The sequence below is a fragment of the Nyctereutes procyonoides genome, unplaced genomic scaffold (assembly GCF_905146905.1).
Source record: "Nyctereutes procyonoides isolate TBG_1078 unplaced genomic scaffold, NYPRO_anot_genome, whole genome shotgun sequence".
Classification (NCBI taxonomy): Eukaryota; Metazoa; Chordata; class Mammalia; order Carnivora; family Canidae; genus Nyctereutes; species Nyctereutes procyonoides.
In genome coordinates, this window is record NW_026575146.1 from 36652453 (window position 1) to 36665610 (window position 13158).

The 13158-nt window shown below is 36.7% G+C and overlaps 1 protein-coding gene across 2 annotated transcripts in view; it reads right to left on the bottom strand.

The window, feature by feature from the left end:
• The window catches only part of HABP4 (hyaluronan binding protein 4), a 40875-nt gene that overhangs the window by 6454 nt on the left and 21263 nt on the right, over positions 1-13158 (bottom strand). For both annotated transcript variants that reach the window (XM_055311259.1, XM_055311258.1), the window contains exon 5: positions 10956-11039. In XM_055311259.1, the coding sequence (XP_055167234.1) occupies positions 10956-11039 (84 nt within the window). The remainder of the gene's footprint in view (positions 1-10955; positions 11040-13158) is intronic.

A 13158-nucleotide genomic window follows, 5' to 3' on the forward strand; every position in this document is an offset into this window, starting at 1 on the left:
TTTGAATTCATGAGATTTTAAAACAGAAGACAGATATATGAGAAATAAGGCCCTCACAAATGGAAAGGACACCATGAGTGATCCTGCAGATTCAATGGACTAGAATTCAGAGCACAAAAATAAATCCTTATATTTACAATCATTTTTTTCAAGCAGGTGCCAATGAGAATTTAAAGAAGAAAAAATAGTCTTTTCAACAAATGGTGCTGGTAAAACAGGATACCCACATGCAAAAGAAGGAAGCTGGATCCCGACCTCACACCAGAAATATGAGTTAGAAATACAAACCCCTTAGAAGATGATACAGGCATCAATCTCCATGATTTAACATTAAGCAGTGGTGACACCAAAAGTGTAAGTAACAAAAGATAAAGTAGACAAACTGGACATCACTAAAACTTTTGTGCTGCAAAGGACACCATTAAGAAGTAAAAAAACAACTCATGAAATGGTAGAAAATATTGCAAATCATGTATCTGATAAAGGACTTAACATCTTACATCTTGACTCTTACAACTCGATGAAAAGAAATAACCCAAATGGAAAACAGGCTAGATTCTGAATAGACACTTTTTCCAAAGATGATCTCAAATAACCAATAAGATGCTCAATATCATTAGCCATCAGGAAAATGCAAATCAGAACTACAATGATACTCCACACTCAGTAGGATAATGAGAATAAAAAAGACATTTAACAAGCGCTGGTGAGGATGTGGAGAAATTGGACTCTCATACATTGCTGATGGGAATATGAAATTGTGTGGCCACTTTGAATTACAGTCCGGCAAACCCTCAAAAATTTAAACAGAGTTACCATCTGACCTAGCAATATCACTCTTACATATACACCTACGAGAAATGACAACATATGTCCATGTGAAAACACACAGCACCACAAATGGAAATTCAATAATGCTGTTTATTCATAATGCATTATTCCTAATAGCCAAAAAGTAGAAACAGCATGAATGTCCATCAACTGATGCAAAGATAAACAAAATATGGTTTATCTGGGATGCCTGGGTGACTCAGCAGTTGAACATCTGCCTTTGGCTCAGGGTGTGATCCTGGAGTTCTGGGATCGAGTCCCACATCGGTCTCCTGTGGGGAGCCTGCTTCTCCCTCTACCTGTGTCTCTGCCTGTCTCTCTCATGAATAAATAAATAAAATCTTTAAAAAAATGTTCTGGAACCAGTAACAGTGATGGCTGCATAACACCGTGAATGTAGTAAATGTCAGTTGTACACTTTAAAATGGTTAAGCCTGTAAATTTTATTTATATGTATTTACCACCAAAAAGAAAGTATACATACATCCTATGGCATGGATGAACCCCAAAACATAATGCTAAGCAAAATAAGCCTGACCCAAAAGGACAAATATTATGTTCCACTTATATGAGGTACCTAGAATTGGCAAATTCATAGAGATATAGAAGAATAGAGGTTATTAAAGGGTAAAGGGGATGGAGGAATGGGGATTTATTATTTCATGGATACAGCATTTCTCTGTGATGATGAAAATGTTCTGGAGATGAATGGTGGTAATGGCTGCACACGAAGTTACAGGTTCATGATATGAAAACTATTAGTGAAATCAGAAGAGAAACCTAATCACAGAGCATCCAAAACAGGCATATTTATAAAGCGCCTTTAAAATATCAATCAAATGGTAGAAAAAAAAATCAAAGCAGTGGTGGTCTCTGAAGGAAGGAGCATAAGGGAACTTTCTGGCATGATGGTAATATTCTACATCTTGGTGGAGGAGTTTGGGTTCCACAAGCATATGCATTTGTTAAAAAATGAATGTACACTTATTTTTTAACTTTACAATGAACTAATTTTACATCAGTTTAGGTGATGGATTAGGTGTTTACTATAAGATTCTTTAAACTTTGCTGTGTTTGAAAATTTTCATAATACAATGTTAGAAAAATGCTAATATTAAAACATCCCAAATGATATATATTGGCAAAAATATGAAAAGACATTAAAAATATGTAGTAGCAAAATACTGGAAATAACCTGAACTCATCTAGGGAGAAATTTGGTAGAAAAATTATGGATATTAAACATGAATTTTAAACAGCTTAAAAAAGGAATGAGTACTATCTCTATATATTGCTATGGAGCATCTGCTGATTTGTTCATGGAAAAGCAAAGTGGAATGTACATTACCATTCACCGAAGAAGTAGTGAGACATACAAATATATCACTAATTCCCACTTTCTAGAAGTTCACATGAAGTTTTTATAAAAAGCCTACATCAGTACCAGTTTCTGCAAACTAAAGAAATCAGAAGAGGATTTTGCTTTTATGGAAAAAGGGAAAAAAGTGAAAACAGTGTTCAGCTTTGATTTTGCAGTGAGGCAGAGTGTATCCTGAGCAGCAAGAGCAGCCTCACCAAGCTTCTTTCCCAGGAACTACACTCGGTACATCTCAGCATCAAGCTGATATCTTTGAAATGTCTGTGAGCATCTGTGCTTTATCTCAATTTATTTTGTGCATCTGGTAGCAAGATGTGTCCTAAAGTATCAGAAAAGCCTAAGCAGTTAATTTTTGACTCTAGGAATGCTCAAAAAAAATTTTAATATAAATTAATGGTAATAAATTTAACCATTAATTTCCTAGAGTTAGCCTATGTTTCAAAGGAACACCCTACTTTCAGATAGCAGGGGAAACCTGTATACATATAGGTTTTAAAAAATTATAATATAGGCCAGAGAAATAACACAGATAGAAGCTGGTTGGAAAGTATACTGTTTAATCAGATGGAACTTTGGAAACACAAATGTTTTATATAATTATAAAACAGATCTAAATTAAAATTCAATCCCTAAAATTTGAAAGCAAAATTAATCAAATTAACCTAATGTTTATCGAGTTGGTGACACAACCATCAGGAGAAACAAAGTATCTTTAAGACAACTTTGATTACTCATTTCTCTCATTATAACTTTTTAGTAATCATATTATTGGACACAATGTTGGTAATGTTTGTTATCTGTGTGTGTAGCCAATGAGTGATGTTACTGACAACTGGGATTTTCAGCATGGAAGTAAAAGAGAAACAAATGTAAGAAAGTTTTGCTAAAAATTCAGTCTTAAATTTCAAATGGAAATAATAAACTCATATTTTATCTAAAAAGTGTATATTTCTCAGTTGTGTCTACTTAAAATGTCCTAGAGACAACTAAGAACTTAGTAGCAGTGAGCACCCCTACTGCTCAGACTGTGGTCTCTAACTACCATATTCTATTAAAAGAAAATTGCTCTCTTTGGAAAAATGGCTCGATATGAGGTATTTTGTATTGGGTAGGAAGTATAGATGATGAGCTCAGAACACATCCTACCAAAATGCAAGAAAGCCATCAAAGATGACTAGTGTGTGTGTAAAGGACCAAGATCAACTTGAAGAAATTCCCTCTAGCTAAAAACTGGGTCAGTTTAAGAACCCATAAGAATAAAAAAGTCAGTGGATTGAAATAATGTTTAAATCTCTAAATTCATAATGACACTTAAAAGTCACTTGCACCTCTGAAGTATGATAGGGAACCAAATCAACGCACTATTCTAAAAATAGATAAAAAGTACTTCTTATCCTTTTATTCATCCTACATTTCTTAAACTTCTACCTCACATAATCAACTAGTTCTAGGCAAGCTTTTCCTTACAGATCACGCCAGATAATAAGGGGAGAAAGAATGAGATTTTTACACTATCATCAATATGCAGCCTTAATAAAATAATGTATACAGGCAATGATGGCCTTTTAAAACCTATGAAATAATCCTGCAAAAAGCTGAACCTGAATTTGATCAAACCTCTGACATTCAGAGGAATACAGAATTCTGTATTCAGGGAATACAGAAAATACAGGAGACAGAGAACACGTTCGACTACTCTACGAGCAATGTTATGTTACAACTGGCTTGCACCAGTTTGAACTGGCTTATAGCCAGTTCAATTGTTACATTTTCATGAGTTTTGTGAGCTGGCTATTAATGACTATTAAAAATTAAATTATATAAACTTATATAACTATAACAAAGATAATTTAAAAATCACAATTCACTATTCCCTAATTCACTTTATTTTACCTTTATCTATGCTCTTGAGGTGAATTATATCTAATGTCTGTGTATACTGGAAATGCTACATAATAGTGTGCTATTGCCCATCTCTTCCTAGCTCTGTGTTCAGATGACACATTGGTAGTTTTAAATCAGCCATGATGGGAATGTTTATACCACAGAAACCAGCAAGTGCCAATGGACCCAGGCTTTTTCATCCTAGAGAGCCAGATGTTGATTATCTACCAGCATACCATTGCTCACAGGGAGGCACTCAGTAAAATTCTGACTCTGGATACATGACCCAGTTTTTTTGACAAGTATATTACAAGGGAAATAAAAAACATGCAGAGTTAGAGTGACTTAAAAATAATCAAAACAGGGACACCTGGGTGGCTCAGCAGTTTAGTGCCTGCCTTCAGCCCAGGGCGTGATCCTGGAGTCCCCGGATCGAGTCCTGCATCAGGCTCCCTGTATGGAGCCTCCTTGTCCCTCTGCCTGTGTCTCTGCCTCTCTCTCTCTGTGTCTCTCATGAATAAAAAATAAATAAAAAATAAAACAAAAAACAAAAGAATTATCAAAACAGTATAATATAAAATAAACAAACCAATGGAACACAGAGCATAGAAAGAGGCCTTCACATAAATGGAAAACTGATTTTTATCAATGTTTCATCTGCTGTAATAACTGAATACACATAAAAAAGAAAAAGGGGAACTTTGATCCCCACTTCACACTGTATATAAAAATCAACTCAAAATGGATCACAGACCTAAATATAAAAACCCAAACTGTTAAACTTATAAGAAAACTTTTGTGATATTAAATTGGGCAAAGACTTCTTAGTTTTGAGACCAAAAGCCAGATCAATAAAAGAAAAAAATAATAAAGCAGACTTCATCAAAATTAAAAACTGCTGCTGTTCAAAAGACATGAGAAATTGAAAAGACAGATAATTATCCGATGAAGAAAATATCTGCAAATCATTTATCTGACAGAGGACTTAAATCCAGAATATATGAAGAACTCTCGGGTGACGGGCACTGAGGGGGACACTTGATGGGATGAGCACTGGGTGTTATTCTGTATGTTGGTAAATTGAACACCAATAAAAATTTATTAAAAAAAAAAGAACTCTCAAAACACAGTAATAAGAAAGCAGTTATAAAATGAGCAATTTCAACACTCTTTATTAAAGAAGCTATATAAACGGCAAATAACCCATTAAAAAGTTGCTTTAATATCATCAGTCAATAGGGAAATGCAAATTAAAACCACAATGAGATATAAACCTATTATAATGGCCAGAAATTATAAAAACTGGAACAACCACTTTAGAAAAGAATTTAAGTTTCTTAAAAAGTTATCTATACACCTGCCATATAGTCCAACCATTCCATTCTTAGGTGTTTACATAGGAGAAATTAAAATGTATATCCCAGAAAGAGTTGTACACAAAAATGTTCATAGCAGCTTCATTTGTAATAACAAGAACTGGAAACAACCCAAATGACCACCAGGTAGACGGGCAAAGAAACTGCAGTCTATCTGTACAGTGGAATACTGCTTGAGAATAAAAAGGAATGAACTATTGGTACATACAGCAACATGGATGAATCTCAAAAGTATACTCAGTGAAAGAATACAGGCAAAAAAAAGAATACATGATGGATGATTTCATTAATAGAAAACTATAGTAACTGCAAACTAATCTTTAGTGAGAAAAAGCAGATCACTGGTTACCTGGGGAGAAGGGGCAGGAGGGAGGGATGACAAAAGGATAAAGGGAAACTTTATGGGTTGATGGATATACTCATTGTTTTCATTGTGGCAATGGCTTTTACAAGCATATACGGATGTCAAAGCTTGTGAGACTGTACATTGTAAATATATGCCACTCACTGGATATGAACTGTTATTTCAATAGTACTGTTTTAAAAAGAGATAAGAGACACACCAATTAAGATGTATATTTCAATATTAATTCAAATAAATAAGTTGTTTTAAAAAGAGATTTTGAGACTGTCAGGGAAACTGACAAACTGCCCAGATACTTAAGGAATTGTTAAAAACTTTAGAGGGGATAACACTATTCTAGTTAAAAAGAGTAGACTTGTAGGGGCACCTGGGTGGGGCAGAATCAGTTAAGCATCTGACTCTTGGTTTTGGCTCAGGTAGTCATTTCAGAGTTGTAGATGGAGCCCTTGCATTGGGCTCCCTGCTCAGCAGGGAGTCTGCTTGAGACTCTCTCTTACCCTCTCTCTGTCTGCCCCTGCCCCCACACTCATTCTCTTTCTCTCTCAAATAAATGAATCTTTTTTTAAGTAGACTTAAAACATTTTTTTAAGTAGACTTTTAGGTATAGCATTCTGAAACATTTATGAACGATATAGGATATCCTAAGGGCAAGAGGAAATGGGTAGATACATATTAAACATGAAACAGGAATGGCGAAGACTGGATAAAAGTTTAAGCTGAATACCTTAGGTGGAGGTTCACTATACTATTTTTCATATATATCTTTCTATAACAATCTTCTAATACACCACTAAAAATAAAAGAAATATTAAGGATTTATAAAGGTTCTTAGGCTACTTGTGACAGAATCAGGAAATCAGTGATTCCTTACAGAAATCAGTTGCTATTCTGATTACAGACTATAATCTAGTTCTGATTTCTAGAACTTATGCTGTGAATTTGAGGACTCTTTCATAACTCAGATTACTTAATAGAAGTTAATGATTTCCAAAAAGTTTAGTAAGAACAGATCTTGTATTAAAACCACAAAAAAAGTACTTTTTCTGTTTGCTTGTCTTAAAGAACATCATATCCAAACATGAAGGTAATACCAAGAAGTGTAACGCAGATAAAAAGTGCAGTCCTTAAGTGACACACACACACATACCCAAAGTGAAGAAAACAGAGGTCTCAAAGGAGAGCATTTGCTGCAAGTGATTCCCTCCTTGAAAGTGATCGCCCTGACCCCATGCACACTGGGGCATACCATTCATGAGTGTATGTGTAGATGTTCCCGATGCATCCTTTACCATCTGTCACTGCAACAAGCCATGTTGGGAGCAGTCTAAAACCACCAAGCAAGGCTCCTTCACCTTAATCTCTACTGACTACAAATTCTTACAAAAAACACATTCTATGCAAGTTCTGTGAGGCAGATCCCATTTCCTATTTGAAATGGCACCAAATGCAGTTTTTACTGACAGTTTCAGCAGACTGGATTTTCAACAGGAAGAGATGTATAATTAATCCCTCATTTCCAGAAGGGACGAAAGTGGTTATATTTCTAGCAGTTATAAAAGCACTGTAATTGCTATCACTCTAATTTAACAACCCCTCCACCATTTGACTAATTCAAAGACCTTCACGGTTCTTGGTATATCATCAAACATCTTGGAAGATGACTTTATATCAGAGCTGCTTAGAGATAATAGATTATCTAATTTATGATTTGTATTATAAATAATACTATATACAAATTTGATAGTTATAGATTTGTTTTGAAATGGGTGGAATTATAGAAGAAAACGATTTTAACAACTGTTAATTTAAAAATAAATGGGGCAATAATGCTAACATTTACTGTTTGCTTACTAGGTGCCAATGCTATTCAAAGTGCTTTACATTAATTTGGTCATGCTAATTATCCCATGAATTAGATCCAATCAATAGCTACATTTTACAAGTAAGAAAACTGAGGCAGAGGTCATATCATTAATAAATGAAAGAGCCATGTTTCATATCCATTCATTCTAACTCCAAAGCTCAGACTCAACCCCTTTAGGGTATAAGAGGGCAAAGAAATACACTCAGATAGAATACAGTTAAGATGTGGCTAAGGGCTTCCCTGGTCAGGGATATCCATATCCCTGAGAAATTATCAAAAAATTGTACCCGTTTTATTAGGAATTTTAGTGATAACTTTACAGTTTGACAGGGCAGTGCAGAAGCAAGAATTTCATAGCACAGTCAGCCACCAGACTGCCATGCAGCTGCTCAAGGGTGTGCAGGTCCTGCAACTCCTACTGGATGCTCACTGTCCACTGCAGTCAGCAGAGAGGAGAGAGGGGGTTTGTCAGCTAGCTCTGCTAGGATACTGCAGACAATGAGACTGCCACAAAATCATTAAATAGTATTCTGTCTTTCAGAGTTACCAACTGAATTATTTTGTCTAATATTATGAAAGCTAGAGTACCTTAATCAATTCCGCAGATAAGAATTATGCTATAATTTACTCCTTATTATTCTGCCTTACATAGTCTGAACTGGCATAAATGTTTTATTGGCTCAAAAAAGATACAATTTTTCCTGAAGGTATCTAGTTAATTCATTTTCTCAACATTCATATAAACTATGAATCTACTTCCTTAGGTAACTATCTAAATACTCATATTGTTTATTTCTTTAATTCTATTTCTTTGTTGTTCTGAATAGTAAATGAACACCTTTCATAATCAATCAATGCAGCATTTTACTCTTGCAATAAGGAAAATACTAATAGCAGATATTTATTCAGCATTAACTACATGCCAGGTACCCCATGTGACTCACACACACACACACACACACACACACACACACACACACACAATCCTTATAGCAACACTAAGATGTAGGTACTATTCTTATTTCCATTTGCCCAAACTAGCAAGTGGCAGAGCTGGGGATGTGAACCCACATGCTGGCCAGGGGTCCATGCTCTTAACCACTAGACACCTTGCCTCATTGCAGGTAAATGAGTAAGAGTTAAATGGGAGAAGGGGGTTTGGAAGAAAGGTATGGAAAAAAAAAAAGGCAACAGCACTTGCAGAAGCACTCAGACATGTGTCGGAGAGGGTTTGAGAAAGGTGCTTGAGAACACCAGATAGGGCCACGTGCTGAACCCACAGAAGGCAACGAACGGCTGCACTTGAGGGTTCTGAGGGGGACAGGCCATGTAGGACCGTGCAGGTCTGATCAAGGGACAGGAAAAGAACAGCAAGCCACTGGGGTCTTGTACCAGGGACGAGGACATGACAACAAGAATGCTAATGTGAAAGCCACTGTGGTATGGAAATGGCTGGCTGAAGGTGAGAAAGCAGGAAACCCCGTCAGGAGCTACAGTGACAGATTGGATAAAAGGACAATTATGAGTGGAGATGAGAGGAGATGAGAAGGTACCTATCATCAGGGCAGAGTGACAGACTGGATTTGGGGGAAGAAGGAAGTCTCCAGAAGGAAGTCTCAGGGATGACTCCTAGGTTTCTGATTTGTGCAACTCGATGGATGAGAATGGGTTGTTCCACAAAATGGAAACACCTAATAAGGACTGAAGTTTCTGGACTTCTCCTGGACATGTGGAGCAGGAGCAGCATTTGCAATACCCACGGGGGAGCTGCCCACAGTAGGCAGCTAGATATACACACCCAAAGCCCACAATGAAGGTAGGAGCCAGAGGTGTACAGTCTGGAGTCCTCATATAAATGATGATTCAAGCTGCAGAGGTGCATGAAATCGTATAAAAGACACTAAAAAAGAGGGCCTATGGCAGAGCCCTGAGGGCTTGATATTTTAAAAGACCAGAAAGACAAGGATGAGTCTGCAAAGGAGGAACTGAGAGGCAGAAGGAAAACAAGAAGAGTACAGATATCACCAAAACCAAGGATGGCGAGCTTAAGAAAATAAAGCCAAATGCTCTGACAGGTCAAGCAAGATGCTGAGGGAAACATCTATTAGATCTGGAGACATGTGGTGACTGTTTCCAAAGGGCAGTGGGGACAGAGCCAGACCTGGAGTGGAAGTAAGGCTTAAGTGAGAGGACAGGAAATGAAGAAAGGTATATACAACCCTGAAAAAGGTAGCAGAGTGAGAATGTGGGGCAAGAGCAGCAGATTTAAACTAGGAGACGCTGAACATGTTTAAATTGGTGATGAAGACCAAAGGTGGAAGGAAGGTGAATATATCTCAAAAGGAAGGAGCTGCCAGGGTGAGGTTTCTGCACAGGAACAGGATGCAAAGCCTGACCAAGTGGCAGGAGAGACGGCGCCTCTATATTACCACAGGGGAGGAAGGTTCAGAGGCATGCAGGTGCAGGCCGGTTTGTACCTTTAAGACTGGGAGGGTGATAAAGTTCCCATCTGATGGCTCCCAATTTCTGTGTGACATGGGAGGCAAAGCTGTATCCAGAAAATGAAAGAGGAAATGTGGTATGGGACGGATGGGGGAAGGGGAAAGTGAGGCAGTGTTGGCGCTTTGAGGAAACACAAAGGATGGAACTGATCATTGTAGACGCTGGGAGACTGAGTGAACCCAAGAATACAGGAATGCTGGGCAGTGCTGAAGGCTCGTTTCAGAATGCAGGGAATCAAGAATTTATAGGGGTTCCTGTGGGCTCTATTGAGTGAGGCGCGGTGCTTGGCCTGTGAATGCAGGCAGAGAGAAAGCCGACATTAGCAGTCATCCAGGAGGTGGGTTTTACTAGCAAGGGCACGACAAAAGATCCAAGGGCAAGGGAGTTAAAGGACTGGGAGAGGATGCTAGAGGTGGACCAGGGACCTAAGCTCTGTGAAGAAAAGAGGGAGGATGGACTCAGAGAGAATAAAAAGATAAGAGATAAGGGCACTGATAAGAGGAAGGCTAATTATAGTACAAACTGCTGACAGAAAAGATGTGGGCATTGGTGGAATACCTAAATTTAACTCATTATCATTAATAATCATTCATTAGATTATTTGAATTCTTAATGAGTTCAGTTATCCATTAACACATTAAGGTCAACCTTCTGTGACATAATTAAAGGTTGAGTTTCCTGCTCCATGAAGGACTCTCTGAAATTATTAAGAAGAAGGCCACCAACAACCCATGGAGAAATTAATAAAGTACCCACTTGTCCGGAGATTCCTCCTCCAGGGGGCCTGGGGACTCTTCTACCGCTGTGATCTCTTCCATTGGTGCAGTCTGTTCCATGTCACTGAAAAGCAGTGAGAATTGTTCTGGTCACACAAATATGTTCACATCAGTGCTCTTACATATTTGAGATAGAAAAAATACATTTCAATATCCTTTTGCTTAAGTAAATATCATTCAACGAATTATATACACATATAGGTAATCCACATCAAAATGAAAATGAGAAAACTGCTAATCCTTTGAAATTATTTGAAAAATGTGATAAGTACTTTTAGAAATAGAAGTTTCTATGAATGGCCTAAAATTAAAAACAGATTATAAATGACCAGAATAATTATTTAAAACTTACTGTCCTAGAAAATTCCAAGTATCAACTGGAGCCATAAAATTTCTCAACATGTGCTTTTAGAATATGTTCAAATATAAGCAACCATCAATAACACAGACACTGCTAAATACATAGGATGTTATATATGAACCTGACAGTTACCACAAACCAAAAACTTATAATAGATACACAAAAAATAAAGAGAAAAGAACCCAAACATAATATTAAGAAAGTCATCAAATCACAAGGGAAGAAAGCAAAAGAAATAAAAAAAAAAACAGAAAATGATTAATAAAATGGCAGTAATGCATACCTATCAATAATTACTTTAAATGTAAGTGGACTAAATGCTCCAATAAAGGATATAAGGTGACTGAATGGATAAAAAAAAACAAGACCTATCTATATGCTGCCTATAAGAGACTCACTCAGACCTAAAGACATACACAGGCTGAAAGTGAAGAGATGGAAAAAACATTTGCCATGTAAATAGAAGCAAAAAATAAAATAGATCAGATAAAATAGACTTTAAAACAAAAAATGTAACAAGAGGGAAAGGGTATTACATAATGATAAAAAGATCAATCTAAGAAAAGAATGATTATAAATATGTATGCACTCAACACAGGAGTACCTAAACATATAAAGTAAACGTTAACAGACATAAAAGGAGAACTCAACAGTGATACAATAATAGTACAAGACTTCAACCCCCAACTTACATTAATGGATAGATCATCCAGACAGAAAATCAATCAGTGGCTTTGAAAGACACATTAGACCAAATGGACTTAACAGATATACAACAAACCATCCCAAACAGCAGACTATACATTATTTTCAAGTATACATGAAACATTCTCCAGGATAAATCACATTAGGCCACAAAACAGGTCATGAATTTAAAAGACTGAAATCATATCAAGCATCTTTTTCTCACGACAACAACATAAAACCAAAAATCAATTACCATAATAAGACTGGAAAAAACACAAACATGTGGATGCTAAGCAACAAGCTACTAAAAAAATCAATGGGTCAACGAAGAAATCAAAGAGGAAATAAAAAATACCTTGAGACTAATGAAATGAAAACACAATGGTCCAGGGGCACCTGGGGGACTCAGTCGGTTAAGTGCCTGTCCTGGGCTCAGGTCATAATCTTAGGGTCCTGGCACTGAGATCCTGAGTTGGGCTCCCTGCTCTTGGGGAGCCTGCTTCTTCATCTCCCTCTGCCCCTCCCCACACACATGTGCATGCTCTCATGCTCACTCTCTCTCCCTTTCTTTAATAAATAAAATCTTTAAAAATAGCAACAACAAAAAAAAACCTCACAACTGTCCAAAATCTTTGGGACACACCAAAAGCGGTTCTAAGAGGGAAGTTTATGATGATACAGGCCCACCTCAAAAAAACAAGAAAAATCTCAATTTAACTCTACACCTAAAGGAACTAGAAAAAGAGGAACAAAGCCCAAAGGAGTAAAAGAAAAGAAATAATAAAGATGAGAACAGAAATAAATGAAATAAAGACAAAAAGCACAATGGAAAGATCCATGAAACCAAGAGCTGGTTCTTTGAAAAGATAAATAAAATTGATAAACCTTTAGCCAGATTCATCAAGGGGGGGGGAAGACGACCCAAATAAATAAATCACAAATGTAAGAGAAGTTACAACTGATACCACAGAAATATAAAGAGTCATAAGAGAGTACTACAAAAAAAGTAAACACCAACAAACTGGACAACTAGAAGAAAGGGATAAATTCCTAGAAACATACAATCATCCAAGCTGAATCAGGAAGAAATAAAAAATCTGTAACTGGCCAATTATTGGTAATGAAATTGAGTTAG